Source organism: Phalacrocorax aristotelis, chromosome 9, assembly GCF_949628215.1.
Source record: "Phalacrocorax aristotelis chromosome 9, bGulAri2.1, whole genome shotgun sequence".
NCBI lineage: Eukaryota > Metazoa > Chordata > Aves > Suliformes > Phalacrocoracidae > Phalacrocorax > Phalacrocorax aristotelis.
The window spans coordinates 1,434,089-1,455,719 of record NC_134284.1 but is presented as its reverse complement, the minus strand read 5'-3'; the positions used below and the strand labels follow the sequence as shown (position 1 = coordinate 1,455,719).

General features: G+C 36.4%; 1 protein-coding gene across 1 annotated transcript in view; it reads left to right on the top strand.

Annotated features, from left to right (window-relative positions):
- The window catches only part of PALS1 (protein associated with LIN7 1, MAGUK p55 family member), a 62,349-nt gene that overhangs the window by 23,305 nt on the left and 17,413 nt on the right, over window positions 1–21,631 (top strand). Inside the window, exons 2-3 of the mRNA XM_075103148.1 lie at window positions 8,458–8,971; window positions 15,970–16,178. Of these exons, the coding sequence (XP_074959249.1) occupies window positions 8,605–8,971; window positions 15,970–16,178 (576 nt within the window). The 5' untranslated portion in view covers window positions 8,458–8,604. The remainder of the gene's footprint in view (window positions 1–8,457; window positions 8,972–15,969; window positions 16,179–21,631) is intronic.

The following is a 21,631-nucleotide window of genomic DNA, read 5'->3' as shown; positions in this document are numbered from 1 at the left end:
ATGACTGTCTTGTTATCATGCTTCTGGCTGTCCTTTGAGATCTGTTAACATCCCCTGGAATTCTAGGAATTTCTTTACTCTTCGTTTGTTATGCTTGAAGGTTTCTAAACGTTTGGAATAACTGCTAAACTGAGAATTCTTTTTTTTCACTGTTCTGTAATCTTTTCATTGCAGCCCATAGACATCCGTGTTATCCACTCATATCTATATGAAATACATGTTTCTTGTTGAGCAGGGATTGTTGGTGCTAAAGACTTGATTAGAGCTGGGTATTCAAATGTATGCATAGTGGTAGCCTATTAATCTGAGCTATAGTGGGGTGTTAGGGTTGTATGTGCAGTTTTAGGGTAATGTGGGTGTCAGACCACTTAATGAGCTGTAGTGTTGGTTGTTTCTGTGGACTACTTTTTGAAACTGAGGGTGTTTTCTTTTATTTCAGGTTTTTGTTAATTGGTGTAGAGACTGCCCTCTGCTGTGCTCTTCACCTGAAGGAGAGTTTAGGTCTTGTCAGCACTAGGAGTTGCTCATAAGTGTACAAAAGATGCTAAACTGTCACAGCTTTATTGATATTACAGATGGCAAAATACAAACAGAAGTTAAATAATGTAATTGAATTTAAAAATATGCTAAAATTACCTTGGCAAAAGTCTTAGATTTTTCTATCTAGATGTGATTTTTAGCAGTAAGCTTCCTGAAGTCTGATTTGTTTCTGTTGTCATTCCCTCTCCCCGGTACATCTGTAGTCACCCCAGCTGAAACTCTGTTCCACCTCATGTCTATATTTCATTTGGTCTAAAAAGCAGAAATTAAATAATGCTGATGTGTAAGTGGTGGTATATATTTAAAACAGAGAATTGCAGCATATAAGAAAGATATTTAGCCTTAGTGTTTTCAACAATTGTTTTTAATCTTGATCAGCTTTAGAAGCATTTTAATTATTTGTGTAACTGAGGAAAAGCATTTCTACTATAGTGAAAAGTCAGATTTGTTAAGACTAAAGAAAGCTGCTTGTGCAGTGGTTCTGCTTGACCTGTGCTATCACTTTCAACTGATTAAAGGGTCTCATTGTTGAGATACTAGTCAAGGAAGATTGCTGCTAATAGAGCATGCAAGGGGTTTTTCACAGAGAGGTTGGTAAGAAATTTAAATAAGATTTAAGTGTTCCTCCCTCTTCGTGTGACTGCTGTGTTATTTCTTCTATAAAAATCAGCCTGTTCAATTTCTTAAAGCTTAGATCATGCTTATTCTAAGGGGCATTAATTTCTTTAGACCTAAAAGAGCTAAAATATATTATCAGAAGGAATCTACTGTGGTGTATCCTATATTTCTCTTAAGCTGATTTCACTCACTTGAGTCACTGAGGCTGTGTATTTTCTAATGATTGCTGTAAATAGAACAATTGACATGCCACAGTTCAGGGTTTTTCTTGGCTTCAGCACTGCTGTGTATGGAGAGGTTTTAGCGATCTGCTGATAGAACTCGCAAAAAGTGTTTTTTTGCCCCTGCATTTGGGTAATTGTCTCGATTTCTAACAAGGCTGGAAGACAGGCTGCCATGGTCTCAAACTCTGGGAAGAAGCAGCCAGCAAGCCGAGGTGCGGTGTGGCATGGCTGGCGCGTGATATAAGTCCTGCAGCTCTTGGCCTGATCGCAGTGGGAGCTGACAAAGCTTTTGCCATGGGAACCAGCAGCACTCTGGTCTGGGGTGGGGTGGGGGGGAATGCTGAGCCCTGCAAATAGGGGGCTGCAGCTGCTGGCAGGGAGAGCCCTGGCACCGGAGGAGCCGGAGTGGGAGTGAATGTCACCTCCCTGGGCCAGATGAGTGACCCACTGCTATTTTGGACGTTTGGCAATGAAGAATAATACTTTGATTAGTGATAACAATTACAAATCTTGCATTTCTGCTTTTAATTTTGAGGCAGCAGAACTGTTTATCCAAACTCCGTTGTCTGCACATTGGGTAATTGAATTAAACATGGCCTCTTTTAGAAATATATCTAGTAGTCTGACATGACTAAAAGTTAGAACAGTGATTGTCACAGTAAGAGTGTTTTATTACACCGAATACTTATGTAAAACAATCTTTGGACGTACCTTAGAAAGCAGTTAATGCTTCTATAGTGAAACAGGTTAAAAACCACTCTCTAGTTTGTCAGGTGCAAATACATGATGAAATTATGATATATACTCTGTGTCATACTTTCATATAGTTTGTGCACAAAAATTGCAAAGGTATCTTGCATGTATTTTACTGCAGAGGTGCAGTTGCTGAAGAGAGGTCCGAGTGATGTAGCTGTTGATTGACATGATATACTCTTATTGGTCCATGTTTTTAAAGGAAAACACTTTGTTCTTATCGATTGTGTAGGTAGTAGCCCGGTATCTTTTGAAGTTGATAGTGTAGACTGGCCAGTTCTTGAGCTGTGACTTCTCGATTGTTGCCACTGCATCAACAGATAAACAAGCCTTATAAAATTAAAGGTGTCTTAAATAGACTTAAATAGTTCTTAAGTGTAATACCAATGCAATTCCCCATGTTAGCATGTTGAGCAATTTGTTTATACAATTTATAAAACTGGAATCTAACCTTAGCATCTGAATTTTCAGTTTCATCGGTTTCTCTGTGATTTAAGGTGCAAGTTAACATATTCCTCTTGTACAAATGTAACTTAGAAAGCACTAACAATGAAAATTACTTTACTTTTGATGGTTTGTTTAGCCCTTTTTGCTGTTGATCCACATCTTGCACACTTAGGTGAGTGTGGAATGTTAAAACCTCTTGGCATGTCTGAAAGCCCTTTGAAATACGTGTGTTGAACTGAGTTACTGTGCTTGACAGATTTTATAATGAACTCTGTTTGGAAATTATTAGAAATAAGTGTCAACTGGTTATTAAAGAGTTTTCGTCCAATACCAAGACTACACTAAAGCATCTAATTAGAGGAATAGTGTCAAATATTGTAGACTAAAAAAACCAAACAACCCATACCAGATGTCACAATCCTGAATGTGTTGCAAAGCTAGTGTAAAGATAATTTTTTTCCTATTAGAGTTTTTAAAATTAAGAAAAATAGTAATAAGCTGTCATAGGGTCTGTAACTTCTACTTTGGAAAACCTTCAAGCCACTCCAGTCTGTACGAGGTATTTCATGTACTCTTAAGCACCGTAAGAGATACTTGTGAGGTATTTTCTACCATAAATGCCAATCTTTAACTCTCATCAAGTAGTGATTAATTTTATGCTGTGCAACATGGTTAGTGTTGTGTTTTCTGTTAGTAATTGCCTTCCATATCTCTTCCAGTGAATCTTGCAGGTTCACTGAAATACTGTGGAAGAACTAAATTATGTTTGGGAGATGATTCAGGGAAAGCCGGGAGTCTTTTTTCCTATACTGAGCTTCCATTTGTGGAATTACTAAAGTGTTTTAGTTTGTTATTTTGCAATTTTGATGACTTAGGTTTTGCTTGCTTAGAAATATGAAGTACTGAGTAAAAATACCAGAAGACCCACCATTATGTGAGCCACTAATGATACATGATAGAGATTTCTAGCATAGTTTTATGCACATATTTTGTCAGTAATTCAGATATCAGGAAGCATCTTGTATGAGATTTTAATCTAACTTTTAATTCATTTCAGCAACCTAGAATTCCTCTTCCAATTGCTTTTAATTAATATTTTAATATACTGTGTCTGCCATAGTATATTGCTTTCAGCTGATGATAAATCCTTTGCACTGTGCCTGATATGAAATACGTGTATTTTGTTTATAATATAATTACAGATGTAGATTGGGCTTTTATACTCTGAACTGTTCCAAAACTAATGAAATTCAGTTGGAGGTGAGCACTGAACTCCTTTGCAGTCACCCAGAATTTGCAGATTTAATGAATTTTTAAAAAGGAACTATCAAGTATGATTATACTTCTAGCATAGAAAGACTTTTAAACACCACTGAAATGTAACACAAAACCTCAGCCTCTAGAAAATGTCATTTTTTCCCTTTGGAAGTTGCTGAAGTAAAAAAAAAATTAATTTCACTGTACAGAATTTAGTTGTTAAAGCAATTGGGATTGCTGTGGACACCAGCCACAGTCCCCAAGAAGCAAGTGAAAACGTAAACCACCTTACAGAACTTCTGTTTCTGTCCCTGTCAGTATGTATTTTATACTACCATCTGTCTTGCACACCAAGATGATTGTATTTATGTATGTTTATTCTTTGACAGAGCTTCTGGGGTCTCTGCTTTGCTTAGTGTATTCAGGGTGGTTAAAGAGATGTTAGAAGCCTCTCATTGTTAGGAGTCAGTATGTCAGTATGAAGAATGATGTGTGACTTGTGAAAATACAGTATTTTTAAGAATAGTAGGTATAGTTAGCAAGACAGTAGTTACGTTTTTTCCTTTAATTTTGCTGTTTTGAACTTGTACCAAAAATATGGTCCGTTTACTGTTCATAATTACTTTACAGCGAAATTCTTGTGTGATGCCCGATGGTGATCGGAGTTACTGAAATGCTCTTTCTCAATAGCTGTACTTAGGTTAGCAGTTCATACAAACTGTCCTCTGCAGGACAAAAATTTGAATACTAAAAGTAATCTGTGAAGAAGAGAGATGTGTTCTCCAGGACCGTATTGGTAAGACTTCCGATGTGAAGTTGGACAGAAAACAGTCATAGATCTGCTTTATTTGGAAAGATCTATATGTCATGTGGAAACGCTAAGGTTCCCCTGTTAGATATCGGCAGTTCAAAGGAAAGCAGTCAAAACCACAATTTAACCCTATTAAACTTTGAGCAACCCAACTATGTGTAATGCAGAGAGATTTTTACATACCTGAGGAGTATAAAAACTGCTAATATCAAGTTCTGATGTGGAAAAGAATTCTGTTAATTCCAACTATTATTCTATATATTTTATATATTATGTAGCAACAATCAGTATTATTGAGTATGTCTGTAAATTTTCCTCCTTAGCATAAGAATTAATGTAACAAAATAACCTCCTCTTGGGCTGAAAAGCTGGTTTATTGGGTGATCCACAACTCACAGAGAACAGACTTGGTATAACAACCTTCCCTTAATGTTGTTATCTTGAGATTTTTAAAATTGCAAAAGAAACCTTCAGAAAGAGAAGTCACGAAAACTGTTTCTGAAATTATGCATCACTTTTGATGCCATGCTTATTGGTTAGAATAAAATTTTCTGTTCCTGGTGCCTGCCTCAAGCTGAATCTTACTTTAATCTCAGCTACACCACACCTTAATTTGAGGACTGAGTTAACGTTTTATCAGTGTCATATTTTACATTTTAAATTCCTTAGGGCTGTTGTAGAGGAGAATTTCAGAGCTGATCTGAATATTTTTCCTTATGTGCTTATTTCATTTGTTACATCAGGGCAGTAGCATTTTCCCAAAACTGCTGGAGATGAGGATTTGTGATGTCTGAAGCAGACTTGAGACAGCAGAAAGAACTGTGGGCTTAGGTTTGGAAGGGGTCACCTGTTATCAGGAGTTATTTGATTACAGGAAGTTGTTCCAGCATTCCAGTCTTGCAGCATGCCTATGCTTTTATGGATACCAGCTACTTATATCTGGGGGGTCAGCTTTTGTGGAGTTGGTTTGATATTTCAGTAACATTAAATTTTAGGCTGCCTAAGTGATATTTCATATAATCTTTTGTATTATCTGAACAGAATGACTTTGCCTGCACTGTTTGTTTATTGCTTGCTTGAGGCACATCTAACTTTCTGCGATATGAAAAATATTTTCTATTTAAAATTCTCCTAAAACTCTCTTCAATTCTGATCCCAGTTTTCTGAAGATTGCTGTTAAAGCATGGCTGCAGGAGAACTCTAATGTTCTGTAACTTCTTTCTTTCTTAACTGACTTAACTTGGATCTTAAATACTGAAGGTAAGCAGCTATTATCACAGGCCACTTAAATGTCTCGGTTACTCTGTTCCAAGAATTTATATGCCCGTTGCATCTTGCATGGAGCTTATACTGAAAATGTAAGCAGTGTTATTAGTGGTTGCCTATTACTAATATTTGCCTTGGAATATGTTTTTGTTTCACTGGTCTTCAGTGCTGATTACTAAACTAAAGAGATTTAAACCTTCTATACACAGATGCATGAGTTTTTGTTGTGCCCTTTTTCTGACTTAACCTTTAAAGATACTCTTTGTCTTAAGTAGCTAGTACTTTTAAATTTTGAGGGAGGAAATGTAGCTAATCCCACCTTAAATATTTTTGATCAGTTATTAAATATTGGCCATCACTTTCATGTACTGATGTGTAGGTTTAGTGTGACATTATTTTGCCTGCACGTGATTATGTGTTAGGGTGGGATCTTTAAAGTTGTGGTTTACTTCTTGCATATTGTCAGATAGTGGTTTTGACTTTTTTTTAGTGCTGAGTAAATGGATATTATTCATTCCCTCAAATTGTTTCAATGCTTGTTAGTTGTACCATAGGGACTGAGGAATGCCGGTTTTCTTTCAGCTTGTCAGAGTTGAAAAAAGATGAATGTAACTTTCAAAAGGCTCAGTCTTCAGACAAGCTACGGGCAGTACAATGTGGATGAAAGAGAATCTGAATTATCTCCCACCCACAGTTTAATTAGTGCTCTTTGCAATTTTATTGTACCCAATGAGATTTTCCCAATGAAACTGGTATTTCCGTACAGTGAAGTTGCCTTTACAAAAGGGGAAATGTGTCTTTCTGGGGATCGTTTTGCTAAATTATCTGCCTTTCTCTGAATTTCAGAGACTGTTTTTTGATATGGTGCTTTATATAACCCTGTCTGAATGCTAACTCTGTGACTATTCTTTGAAAAGCTGTTCTTTTTAAGTTGGGCACTAACTGAAAGTTTTACAGGCACCAAATAATTGTGCAGTACTTGCAGGGCTAGCCCCAATACTGGGCAGCTTTTGGGCTTATTTTGTTGCTTGAATTTTTTCTGAATGTGGGAATGTTGAACATTGAAATAATTTTTATATATCAGTGCAGTGCAATTAAGTATCTTTTAAAGGCAAAAAATTTTTAGTACTGTAGAAATGCTTTAATGTTTACTTCTTGGAAGACCTTAGTAATAACTGGTAGTAGTGGCTAGACAGGGGAAAACTAAATAAAACTGTTTTGGTGTTGCTGTGTATAGCAGTACACTACTCCTTATGAAAATGAAAAGCTGTACTTACTTAGAATTGCAAGCTGGCAGAAATTTGTGTAGGAGTTTCTATTGCTGCCCCTCCAAAACAGTACTATTGATATTTAATTTTCAACTTAATTACAACATAAGCATCTTTCCCTTCCTCCTCCAAACACAAATATTTGATTTAAGAAAGTTGGTTGGGTTTGGGATTATTTTGTCTTGGTGCTTCCAGTGTGTAATAAAACTTTGAGATATTTTTAGTATGTCCTTTCAGTAAGTTAAAAAAAAAAATAAAAAGGAACTTGAAAAATTAAGCGTATGGGTAATACTGTACACAACTACTTGTTAATTTTATGACCTTTTAATTGGACACATTGAAGATAACATATCATTGGCCTTGTGATACAGAATGGCAATGTGGTATAAAACACATTGTTAAGAGCTTAGTGTGGTCTGGGGTTTTTTTTTGTTAATCAGGACACTTAAGTTCTTTGTCCTGAGTCATCAGGAGCGAGAAAGCAGATTAAGGTGTAATGAGTATAGTGGAATGTCACTGCTTGACTGTGGAAGTTAATTATTATTCTCTGTCAAATCTGTACCTCCGAGGATTTTCACTCTTGTATTTAATCCTTTCTGCTTTAATGCATACCTATAGGAAGTATTAAGAGTAGCTGCTAATCAGAATTGTCCAACCCTTATCCTAGGACTTTATCCCTACTTGGAATTGTGTGAGTGCAGCTTCAGTCTGCTTTATATAGTATCTTTTGGAAGAACTCTGCCAGACCTGTCTTCTCTGAACCTGGAAAGCAATGTTTACATAAATGCCTCAATTTTATGAACAACAAATGCAAATATCTTTATTTGTGTTTAACTTACTAAACTTCTTGTGAACATGTTGTTTATAACAAGTTATTCATATTTAGTGTTTGTAGGATCATAAGCATGGTTTGTGTTGGAATTCTTAAGAATGAAAGGATAAATTAAAACTGAGTGCGAACTTTCAGAAAACTGCCGATTTGCAGTTGTGTGTGCTAAGTGCAGAATCTCCGCTGCTTTGACCAGGAAATGTAAGAGGCTTCAGCATTAGTTTGAACAGTACTTCTTTTTCTAACATCGGCCCATGAACTTTACTAAAATGTGTGAAACAGATCAGTGAGGGTTCTGTAGTCCTTAGTAGGGGAAGAAGCACTGTGTAAATGTGGAGGAAAAGTTCCATTGTTCTGATGCCTTGGGACCAGGAGAACTGCCTTAGGTGCTTTCTTATTAATGCAGTTATTCACTAACTTTTTATTTTTAATATCTTTCATTAGATTTTCTTCCTGGATGTTTCCTCAGCTATCTTGTGAGGGAAGGAGAATGTTTTTGAAGTTATAATGGATTTCACACAACATCGTAATGAAAACTGGCCAAATAGCAGCATTTCTGTTTGAAGAGAATAAGAATAATTACAAATAATCATGACAACTTCTCATATGAATGGACATATTGCAGAAGATTCTGACAGTGAGGCAAAAAATGTGGATCTTGCATCTCCTGAGGAATCTCAGAAGCACAGAGAAATGGCTGTTGACTGCCCAGGGGATTTGGGCTCCAGGATGACACCCATGCGGCGGAGTGCTCAACTTGAGCGAATCCGTCAGCAGCAGGAGGATATAAGGCGCAGAAGGGAAGAGGAGGGAAAGAAACAAGAACTGGACCTTACTGCTTCCATGAGACTAAAGAAACTAGCACAAATTCCTCCTAAAACTGGAATAGATAATCCAATATTTGACACAGAAGAAGGAATTGTTTTGGAGAGTCCTCATTATACTGTGAAGACAGTAGGTAGGTAAAATTCAATGAATGAGCTAATGGAGAAAATATTTAGTTGATATTAATGTTCTTTTAGGCCACTGAAAATCTAATTTAGCTAATTCTTCCTGTAGAGATGTAAAGTCTTCTGGTCCTTTGGATTTGTGGTCATTTGCAGATTTATTTAGTCAAGTATTAGGCTATGTGCCTCAGCAAGTGGCTTTTCAGAACTGATCCCGTTGGGGAACAGTTAAATACACTGTGGATAACTAATGAATTTAGTGGATGTCTCTATCCTCTTTAGGCAGGGGAAAACCATTACTTAATACCCAAGTTTATAATGTTTGATGAAGCACAGACCAGAATAAGCAATGAATAAACACTTACTGTAATTTAAAATCAAAACACAAGAGTTTTAAATATTTTAGAGAAGCATGCTGTGGTTTCTTCTTATTCTGGCTGTCTTGCATTATCAATTCTCACTTAATATAATTTGCTTTTTTTAAGTATTGTGTTGATAGTGAAAATCTGCTTGACGAAGAAGTAATGTCAGTAATTTTTGAAGAAACAGATTCTGAAATTGTTCATTTCGTAGCTGTTACTACTTTAACTGTGCTTGTGTAGAAAGTTTCTAACCTTTCTTCCTCAAACATAAATATCTATCTAAAATATGGTGTGTCACCAGAGTGAAAAAGAGGCACTGGGAATTTGTAGGAGTCCAGTTCAGATTTCCAAATCTATACCTATTCTGAGATCCAGACTGCTTTAAAAAGGTGCCCTTTTTTTGGGCTGCACTAAAGATTCTTGCTGTTCTTTCTGGCTGGTAGTTGAGAACACAGAGTGACAAATAGCTATCAAATTGCTAATTTTTTTTTGTTTCATCTTTATTTGTGTGCCCGAGCAGCATTTCTGCTAAAGACATGGCTCTATTCCATAACCTCTAGTAATCCTTATTGTACAAATCCCTTTTTAGGAAAATTTAGGTTTAAGTCAGGAAGTCATCCTGTCCAACCTCTGACTGAAAGCAGGGTCAGTTACGAACAAGGCAGGTGTACCTTGTTTTAGTGCGGGGTGTGTCAGCTTCTGTCCAAGAGATCTGTTTGTAAGAAGCAGATTCTGTACTTAACTTTATGAAGTGTTAGATATTTGATTGTGAAATTCTCTTCTTAGAGGGAACACACAGCAGAAGATGCAAAGGTTGCCACCAAACACTAGAAGTGACTTCTGTTGGGACTTGCTTGGCCACAGTGGCTAAAAGCTCTGAAGACTGACTACAGGAGGACTTGGAAATTGGAGCTACAGAAGGGAGGAAAGCGTGTGACTTGGAATGAGAAATCTTGAGGCTTCATGCCAGAGATGCTGGGAACTTGGAGGGAGGGTTAGGTGGAAACCAATGGGTAAAGAAGCTCAGCATGGAAGCTGGTAGGAAAGAGATGAATGAGTAAAGAGTAAGGGTCTTATAAGCTTGAGAACCAGGAAGGGGCTGGGATAAACTGAAGCTGTTTGAACAGGAGAGACAATGGTGGAGAAATTACTGTGATTACAAAAGACTATTTTGAAAATCTCTGTGTGGGGATAAAATGGGTACAGGCTGTGGGAGAAGCCTGGAGATTTTCACAAATACTGTCTTTGACAAGCTGGAAGGAGGAAACTAGGTTTCACTCAGCAAGAAGAGGGGAAATTGGTGTGAATGGAAGCTAGGACTGTGTGAATACTTGATGTAAGAGGAAAAACACCGAACGCTGGAGACAAGAATGTAGAGGTGTGTATGTGGAAAGAGGTAAATTAGGAGATAGCAGTATATGGTATGAGATGCATTTTAAAGGAAAATTACTACATAATTTTGTCCACAAGGTCAAACTCCTCTTCACTTTTGTAATTGAAGCTTGGGTCTTCCCATTGTTCTGCTCTCAGCATATTTCTGTAAATTACATGATTTAACTAAAGCTATTCCTCTCAGTCTTTGGATACCATGAAAATCAGAAAATTAATGATGTCTGTCTCTACTTAAAGCATGTGCATAGAGCAGAAGTATTGAGTAGCTTGATGAGTAAATATGGTATGTCCTTTGAGCTAGAAAGGCAAGGAGATTTAGGAGATTTTATTAGACTAAATCATGATCTCCATACGAGCACCAGGGAGCTGAACTAGGGCTTCATAGGCATCTATTTCAATCAGAGGAGTCATGACATAATATTGACAGGCATACAAACATACTGCTGTTATTTCCTTGCCAGACAGAATTAAACAACAATTTGGATCAGGTAGGCTTAAAATGTAAGAAGAGATGATTTGTAATAGTTTAGCACTCCTGCTAAGAGTGGTGCTTTTGGTTACACTCAACTGTGATGTTGAGTTGTTGCAAACTTAAAAAAAAGTGTTCTAAATGAAATGCTATGATCTCTCAACCTGTCTAGTCTATGACTGAACAGCCATAGTGCTGTCAGAAATTGACTCATAACTTTGAAGTTAACAAAGTGCTTGCAGTAACTTGGCCTTTTCCAGAATTTTCCTCCACTACTAAGCGTGTCCTTTTTCCAGTTTCTGGATTAATCATTCTAACATCTGACACTTCTGCTGAATTTCAAAAGAAGCATTTTTTTTTTATTTCTGAAAACTGTCTGTTCCTGATCAGTCTCAGGGCTAAGGATGGTGCCTTATGAATATATATACACACACACACACTCAGTTATGGTTTCACAGAGAGGATTTGAGTCCATTACCATTAATACTTTTGGGTTTTTAGTGAATACCTGAATTGGAGAGGCCAGATTTTTTAGAAATTTACATATACAACTTTTTGGTCTCCAAGAAACTTGCTAGCCCATTACTTTGCTCAAAAAGAGGCCTGCTAGTATGTGACATTTCTTGCTGTTTCTGCTCGAATATACTGAATTTCTGATCTACACTGCTCCTGACTCTTTCCATCTTTCTACTTTTGCTGCCCAGGTGAGAGTGCTTAGTCATTTTCACAAATAACTAAGCTTTGTTAGGAGAACCCCAAATAAAACTGGGCAGGTGCTAGTGAATTACAGAGATGTTAAACTACCCTTATTCAGTCTTTTAGAATAATGATTTTAGTTTTGCTTTTTTGTGGGGCTTTTTTTGTTTGGTTGGTTTTTTGTTTGGGGTTTTTTTTGATGTGTTAATCCATAGAGCCTCTGCTGAAAGATATGTGTTTTAAATAAGAGTATTGACTGATTGTCTGTACTTTTAGTTTTGAAAAATGTTTCATTAGTTCCAGTGTCTAATTTGGCAGATCTTTGCCCAGTCTTTAATCTTTTCATCTTAAAAGTGGACTAGATTAAACAAATTGGATTTTATTTATAAAAATAAGGGGACACATAATCAAAATTATTTTAAAGGGCATGTTTATTATCAAAACAGTGTATGATTTAGACAGCTGTCTTAATGGAAATAACTTTCTGCACACCTAGAACATGGGCATATAAGTATTTAACTGGCTTTTTCACAGCAATATACTTCTATGAAATGCAGAATATTTTTTTTTTGTTTGCAACAGTTCATTCAGCTAATTTAGTTAATTTAGTTAAATGAGTAACTGACATTTCTTGTAAGTAAATCTTCTGTGGCTACAGTGAATGTTTTGGGTTTTTTTTTAGGGGAGGAGCTGACTGTATTTTCTTTTTATGCCTTGGGCAAAACTTATTTATAAATATGTATAAACTTTCAGAAATGGTTTTGGATAAAACAATACTCTTCTTAACCCTGTGATTCCAGTAATACATGGAGCATTAGAGTGCTAGTACCAGCACATACAGTACTCTAAACATCTATAAAAAAGCTTGGGAATGAAGATATTGGTGCTGACATGTAATAAAGCCAATTATATCTTCTTAAGTTTGCTGTTCATTACTTTTTGTTCAAGGTGATACACAGCAACTATTTTCTTGTTTTTCTAATCTAACTTGTTAAGCTGTGACCACAGGTCCTCCCCTGCAGTTGCATACTTTTGCCCTGGCAGTCTCTTGATTAATGCATATATCACACAGTGCTCAGACGCGTTCCAGCCATTTCATAGCCTAATGGGAAAAAAGGCTGCAACGCTTCTTGTAAAAGACGACTTTAAAAAATAGCCGACTGCTAATTGATCTGCGATTTTAAAAAACGGACTTGTTCTGCAAAAGAACCCTGTCATTTTTCTGTGAGTAAATGCAGATGTTAGTCTTTTACTGAACTTTCTTTACCTCAAGACAAGCCTTTCAATAGGAAATGTCTAGAGATGAAGTCTCATTACCTGGCTTTTTTTTTTCAAAAAGAGCAAAAGCAAACAAAAAAAAACCATGCACTGAAATCTAATCTCTGATTTAAAATTCAGAAACAAGAACCTAGAGACTGTTGGGCATGCGTAAAGGCAGAATTGTATGTGGTTTCATGTGTATGGTTTTTTATTAAGCAAGCGACTAAGAAATGGATTGCTAGCTTTTGAGGAATATTTCATTTCACTCCTTTCATGCATTACTTTTCTTTTAGAATAATGATGAGGGAGGTATTTGTTTGCTGTTTCATGCTGGGGGAAAGCATTTGGCATAGGGCTTTTGCATCCAGCACGGATGAAGATTCAGTGTAGAAAGAAATTATACAGGGAGGAGAGTGGTAGTTTGTAAAAAAGGGCAACGCACAAGAAACTAGTGAAGTGCTGAAAAGAGAACATGTTGAGTCATCTGGGAACAGGATGTCTTTATTATAGATACAGAATAAGATGTCTGTCTATATTTATATCTTATATAGATGATGTATTAGTATTGTGTGTGTACATATGTATGTATTTGAATTCTCAGATATATAATGGGGGGTAGACAAATCAGAAATAATTGAAAAAAATAATTTATGTATAGAAAGAGTTAGAAGTTAGGTTCCCCTCTAATGCCTCACTGGTTTTGCTTGGTTTTGTGTTGGGTTTTTTTTTTTAACCCAGTAATGGTAATAAATAGCAGAATTTTGGGTTGGTGTATTTTTAACTGAGCACGTATTAGTAGGAACTTTACAATAACATCTGACTGTTTTACACAGCGTCTTTTTTTAAGTGAACGCTTGAAAATAGTGCCCTTCCTCAGACTTGGGAGATTCAGTTGCTGAGATGCTTTGATAGTCTGCAAACTCCACTAGGCAAGACGTTTGCCAGCCAGCAATTTCCTTTTTAGTAAATATTCTTGATTGTGGAGTGTTCTTTAGCCTCCTTTCCAAATGACATTTCCCCCTGTGTGATAGGCAGTATATTGCGTATACGGTTTCCTAGTGAGACACTGGCTGCCTTAATTAGCCTTGTGAGCTGTGCTGAATTTTACCTGTGAAATATCCTGCACAGCCGGTATCCACGCTTTCTGTGCAGCTTTTGTCCTATTGCCCTTTGTTTCCTTGGTGGTTACAGGAAGAAGCCCTTGACCTTTGGTGGTAGGATGTTTTCAGCATGTGTGGAATGGTTTTGGAGGGTGTTTTATTTTTTATTGCCCTGCAGATAGTAAAGTACATAAGTATTATCTCTGTGTTGTTTGTTTCCTTTATTATAAAGAATACTGACTTGCAGACTCAGAACTGAAATTGTATATGTAGGTATCCTTTGTCCGAAGTCAGTCATTAAACTTGTTTGACATGGGTATTTTCTAAGGCTTTATGGTTTTCATGTGCCCATTTATCAATCATTTTAATCTTGTGCTCAACAAGTTTGAGTCTAGCATTGTGCCTGGTGTAGTGGTGAATTTGAGGTTTACAAATAGGTAAAGGAAACTTCTTGGCAGAATGAGTCCATGTTAGCGATCAGTATCTACTGTGATTTTCCATGTAAAAATGCAAATTAGCTGATGTCTTGATCGCCTTCCTACTTTAATGTTATTTAATTAGCTCATAATCTGTAAGTGAAGGTTATCTTAAAAATAATTCTCAAAGCTGGTATTTTGATACCAGTAAGGGAGACTGACCTCAGTATCAACTGACAGTTTTAAAATTCAGGATTTTCTTTGTTGTTCACTTTCTAAAAATACCAGGATTCAAAATTCTACCTTACTTGAATTAATCAAACTAAAAGATAGCTGACTAGCCTCTTGTGGCTGAATAGATTTTTTTTTTTAAGATAATGAGTTAGAATGCATATGTTATTTCAGGCTCAAAACATCCACTGTTTGGTCTGCTTGAGGATTTCTTACCTGGGTTTATATGCATTATAGGTATGATTCATATTACTTGTTTTAGCTAGTTTCTCAAGTACTTTGAGAAGTCACACTTTGCAGAAATTTGGATTGGTTAAAAAAATATGTAAATTTATTGACAGCCTTTGAAAAACACCCCTAAAGCATCTGATTAGTTCCTGAAGCTCAAGAATGTGGTGCATGTATAGTATTCTGCAAACATGTAGAAACTGATTATTAAAGTATGTTAAAATATTTTATGGTGCAAGCAGAACTCATGATCTCAGAGCTAAAAGGTGTGAAGTTCTGGTGCAGGTGACTTTCAGAACTCTGACCATAGATGATTTTAATCTTTACCTTTTTGTTTTAATGTGCTATGACTGAGCATAGTTTTATGTTTAGAAGTTGTGTAGTTTACTTATCAAACACTCATTCTGTAAGTAAGCAATATTTAGTTGATATATCATCAGCCATATGTGACAGATATACATGGAAAGATGCATCAAAATAAGTGAATATTCAGTGCATCAACATTAGTTTAGCAAAGGAGTTATTTTCATATTGCAAAATAGTACCGTTTCCCATTTAGCTATACATGAGTTGCAATTATTGGATCTTTTAAGTATCAGTGATTTCTTTCAAAGAACTGTTTCTGCGATAGCACTTTAAATTTAAACAATGTTTTCAGCTTTTTTTTTCTCCTTTTACCAACTTGGGGTCCTTTTCTTTGATTCAGATATCTGCTAATAAAAGAGTGAATAATGGATAACTAGTACATTTACATACATCTTTGATTAAAAACAGCAAAAAAATCTGAATATATAAACATTACTTATGATTTTTGTTAACTTGTATCTTATTTGTATTTTGTTATTTCCTACCTAGAAGTGGAAGAACTGTTAACTTCTCTTAAGCATATCCAGCACATGTTGGTAGACCCTCAGAGCCAAGAGGATACCTCTCTCATTTTACAGCTTGTTCAAAATACTGATTTTCAGAATGCATTTAAGATACACAATGCAGTTACAGTGCACATGAACAAAGCCAGCCCTCCATATCCTCTCATCTCCAATGCACAAGAACTAGCACAAGAGGTAGGTACAGTATACATCTCTGATATATTTGAAACCTATAATCATAGTTGTTGTTGAAATATGTACTTGTCAAGCTTGTCTGAGTTACTGAGTGTTGAATTTGAAAGGGATTATAATAGTCACCAATTGTTGTATCCGGTCTTTCAGGATTTCCAAACAGCAACTGGAAAAATATTTTGGGGATAAGAACTCCCTTTTTAGAATGGATATATAACAGAAAAGGTACTATGTTTAAACCTGGGAAAAGGGAGTGGTTATGAAAATCTCTTAACTTCAGTGTTCTTTATTCCAAGTGTTCAGGAGTTGAATTACAGTTCTCTATTGTTTCTTTGAGTTGAACCATGGGTCTTAAATTGGGAGGCATCTCTGAAAATACAACCACACTGGAAACAAGCACTCTGCTTTAAAGTGAGCAACAGATCCCATAATACTTAATTTCAAAGTTTTAGTTACTGCTGTGATGGTCAGATTACACTTAACGTTTGTCTGACAGTTGCTAGCTCTTTTATAAGACCTGATGTCTTTTAGAAATGATTAGAGTATAATTTTAGAAATTTACTTGAGCAAGATTTTTAACTTTAGTCTTTTCAGTCAGATTGTAACTGTTTGACATACTTTTACAATTTCAGCCAGGTTAACTACTTTCTTTGAGGCTTATTCACTTGAATACAGATGGGTCATAACTGTATACAATAGCTTTATAAGCATTAGTAGTAATTTACAGAAAAATGATCATATACAAAGTTGCTGGAACAGAATAAATTTCCACATATGGCTGGATGCAGTTAAGACCCTCTGAGGGGTTGCTCAATAACTTCATCTTCACTGTTCCATGGCATGGTGCATGTATATATTGCAGTGAAGTGTGGCTACACCTTATATGGATATACATTTGTTAACCTTGAACTAGCTAGCTTGAATACTGATATCAGTGCAAGCATAGCGCTGTAGTGTTCAGTAAAGCCAGATCCAGAGGCTGGTTAAATGCTCCAGCATTAAAGTGCTGAAGCACCCAGTGAACCAAACTTACCTGTTCAAAACTGGCACAGGTATACCAGTTGGAGTACCTGAGCCAGTATATCCATTCTGTGGTTGCTCAAAGGCACATCACTCCAATTTCAGTACGGCAGCAAGTTGATTTTTTTAAGTATCTGGTTTTCTTTCTGCCTGAAGCCATTTTTTTCAACAGCTCTTTCCACTCTTCTTCGTTTTTCTAGACTTTAACCTTGTAAGTCAAGGAAAACAGCATTGTAGCAAGCTTGAAGTTCCTTTACAGAAGAAATTACTGATTCTGGAGAGACATAATTTAAATGTTATCTAAAGGTGGAGTGTGGTGATTAAACTGCAGCTCAGGATTTTCCTGTTTAGGTTCATTATTAAGACTGTGCCAGAACCAGCTGGGAGTATTTTACATACGAGCTTCCCTCTGGCTTACTCATCAGCCTGTAGGCTGCTATAGGATCCTCACTAGGCTTCTTCGATGTCTGCAAGCCTGAAGGAACCTTTCTAGTTAACTTCTGTTTGTAAACTACTTCCCCAAACACCCACTTTTACACAGTCCTAGTTTGAGATTTCATTCAGATACAAGCCAGAGATTTTATGACTCTTCATTTATAATATAGGATGTTACAGATTTATCTCTTAAGAAAGCTGATTTTCCCCCTTTGTGGATATGATGTCCTCTTATTTGCTGCTTAATAGACGTTTCCGGGAAGAAAATATGCCTGGGAAAACTCTAGGTCTGTTTTCAAACTTTCATATTCCTCCCTATCTTCCCTACCCCTCACCTTCCCAACACATTCTTCTCTTTTTTCAGGTGATTTGGTAAATCCTAAAATCAGAAGGTGGTGCAAAGGCAGTTTTGTGTCTCTTAGCAATCCATGAAGAATGTTAAGCATAAAGAAAATTTTTCATCTAAAATTTTTAAACCAATGGAATTTTGTCATCACCCAGGAGACTATTACGTAAAAGCAAACATATACCTGCACTCAATTTGATTCTTCATCTCCCATCCCTGTCTTGTCCAGCGTTGAAATTCCTGAAAATTGCATATGTCTCTCCCCATTTTCAGATGTAATCTAGTTTCTCCATGATTCACCTCCTGGTGTATTGAAGTGACTTGTATTTTGCAATATGTTAAATAGCATCCTGAAATGATCGAGCCAGAAATTCAGGACAAACATTTCTGTGACTGACAGAAGTGTCTCAAGAGGAACACCTTGAGGCCTCCATTCACATCATTCTGGTACTTCCTCGTCTTGCCTGAATAGAAGGTCTTATGCTCGTTTTTCAGTTCCCTTATTCCTTTTGGAAAGGCTTCTGTATTAGTTAGGGTAGCAGCACAGGAGGAAACTACTTCTGCTTTAGGAAAAGTTGGGTTTGGTTTTTTTTTACCCTGACAAAGAGTCTAACTGCATGCCTAGGTTTTTTCTTGTACTGTGACTTTTGGTTGTGTCTTTTGCTTTTTCCATCCTTAAACATAGGTATGGGAAGCTCCCCCAGAAAGCAGTTCATTTACTTACTTCAGGGTGTTTTTGAAAAGACACTTGCAAAAGCCTGGATTTGAGATACTGATAACATCTTGATGATAAAAGCCACAAGACATTACAAGAAAGAAAAATAGCAGATGCGTGCATAACATTCATTTTAAATGGAGGGTAATGCTAATGTGCATATTTTAGTGCACAGGTCATCAGTGACAGTGTACAACTCTGAAACTGTTTCAGAGTGCATGTCCTAATTTAAAGCTACAGGCATGTTTTGTTTGAGGCTTCACAGTGTGGAAGAGAACCTGTTCTAGAGCTCATGCTACTGTAGCTCTAACAGGAAAAGATAGTCTGCAACACAATTTCATGTTGCAATGTGAAACATCCTCCCTTGAGAATAAAAAACTAAAAATTAATATTAAGTTGAAGTACACTTTTGGAAGTGTGTTTGGGGGGAATTACCGTCTCCTACACTGAACTTAATTCAAACAATTGTTTTCATTTATGCTTTAATTGATGATTTGCTTTTGTAAAACATAATGTGTATGAACAGTGTGTTGTGAACTTTTTTATTTTGATTTTTTAACCACTAACGATATATGAATGGAATGGTACCTTTTTACTTTCTAGTCCTCTTTAAGAAACTCTTAAAACTAGTAGAACACTTGTACAGTTAAATTTTTCCACTGATTCTGATAACCAGGCACCAACAACTCAAGATTTTTCCTTTTTTTTTTAAAGAAACTCTAATTGAATTTAAAAGGTGGAATGAAGCTCTTAAGCTTAAATTTATTTTAGAGAGCTAATCTTCATGTAATGTGGTATACTCCAAGTCTTAAGTAAAAATAGCCAGTAAACATCAAGTGTAATTAAATTGATTTTAAATCCATTTAAACTTGACCAAGATGGGGGCAAGGATTATGGGAACATGGTCTGAATCTTGACCTTGTAAGAATATTTGATGCAGCATTTAAGACAGTTTGTAATTTTTGGCCTGTAACAGCACATATCAAATACCTGAAGTACGTTCTTGCTATTAAATATACTTAATAGGCTCAATTTATATAGGCTATGTTTCTTAATGGTTTCAGGCTTGCTACTGTTGACTTCAAGTACTGGATCAGTACTCTTGAGAGGACGTACTGGAAGCTTGTAACTTCTGGTATTAGTGCATTACAATGTGCATTACATATTCCCTCTGACAGTCCTGCCCACCTGAGAGTAAGCAATAACAAGATTTTACAGGTGCTGTTAAATTCTGAACGTTTAATATCACTCCAGCATATGCCTCCAAATTGTGGTGTGTTTAATGAAACCAAATTGACAGCTTTTGGGGGGCTGCTTGGACTGAAGTTAACGTAATGAACAATAAAAACTAGGCTGAAGAGTTAAGGAAATAGTATTATTGCCACATATTTAGTGTGGATTGCCCATGCTATTCACAGTGTGTCACTTCTGGAATGACAGCCTATATTCAAATTTCTACATCTGATAAATCTGTGGGATTCATTACCATGAGTAACAAGGGAATCTGGTGTGCAGCTGTACTGATGTAATAAGTGGTATATATAGCAGTCTGAAGCATTCCTAGTGCTTCATTTAAGAGAAGAATGTTTATTATTTGCTTATTTAAAGGGCGGGGGAAGCTATTAAAGTTTTGAATAATGAAATTTGTCAAAGCAGAAATTAAGCTTGAAGGATATTCACCACACACAAAATGACTGTTTGGCCTGGTTGGTTGCTTTTCCCCTGCCAAATCCCCCACTCTGACCTTGCATTCAGAAGGTTGTCTGTCTTGCAGAACTTCCAAGTTGCTTTCTGAGTAGGTTTTTCTGTAAAAGGGTCATAAAGATAGGGTATATAAGGATTTAACACTTCTTGTAGCTTATTCAGGAAAGGAACTGAAAGTCCCTTGAAAGTTAAAGACCTTAAATAAACCTCTATAAGAAAATATTTTGTATTAGAAGAATCTCTTCTTTCAATACAGAGGAAAAGTTTGTTAGTGAAATATATGCTTTTACAGTGTTCTGTCTGCTGTATGGCATCCCAAAATTCAGACTAAGCTAGGGATAATAGCTTCCTGGCCACTTCAGAGGTATGACTGAGGTCGGGCCTATATGAAGCTGAATTCTTTCTGTTCTTTAGTGTTTTAAAGAAATAAGTAAAAAAGTTATTTAAATCTGGCTTCTTGTTTTTCTTTTCTAAGCTATACCAAGTTTATTTGCCATGAGGCATGTTCTACGGATGTCAGAAGGAAGGCTTTTGGAGGTTGTGCCAGGTTTATAGCTAAGCCCAGGATCTTGTTCCATGTGACAGTGTTTGGTTTGCAATGTAAGGATCTTGCTCCATGGGAACAGTTCATTTAGTCGTTTATGCTAGAGTTTAAAAGTATCTTTACTGTTTTCAATGCAGTCATCTAGTAGCATCCAAGAGAGTTCTTAGCATTTCTGTAGATAATTGCTCCTAGATACAGGCTCTTCAGGCATTTAGATAGTGTTAGATCACACAAAAAGCTTCGTTATTTTCACTTTGGAACTGGTGGTTTCTTGATTCTCTGTTCTGTCACATTACCTCATCCTTAAGAGTAAAAGCTCTTGAAAACAAATGTTTTCCATCCCACTGAAAGGTGCTGCTCTATGTATAATTTACTCATGATGTCTCTGGATTCATTTGTGCTTTTGGACTTGTGTGCCTTTGGCCAGATTAGGCCAGAGGATAATGGCCGTGGAAAGTATCTTCTTCAGCCTCACCTTTGGATAAGAGGGTCTTCCCTGTTCTTGACTTTCTCCATAAACATACTAGGGTTTTCTAATATTTGCAAGAGATGATGGCAAAGCATGTCTGGAAATTGTATGAGAAGGCAAACCTTTTCAGGCAGCTGAAGCTGCTTGAGCAAAAACTGCCCTTGCATTAATGTGAATTATTTTGGAACCAGCCAAAGAAACCCCATTTCCTGGGACCTTTTGA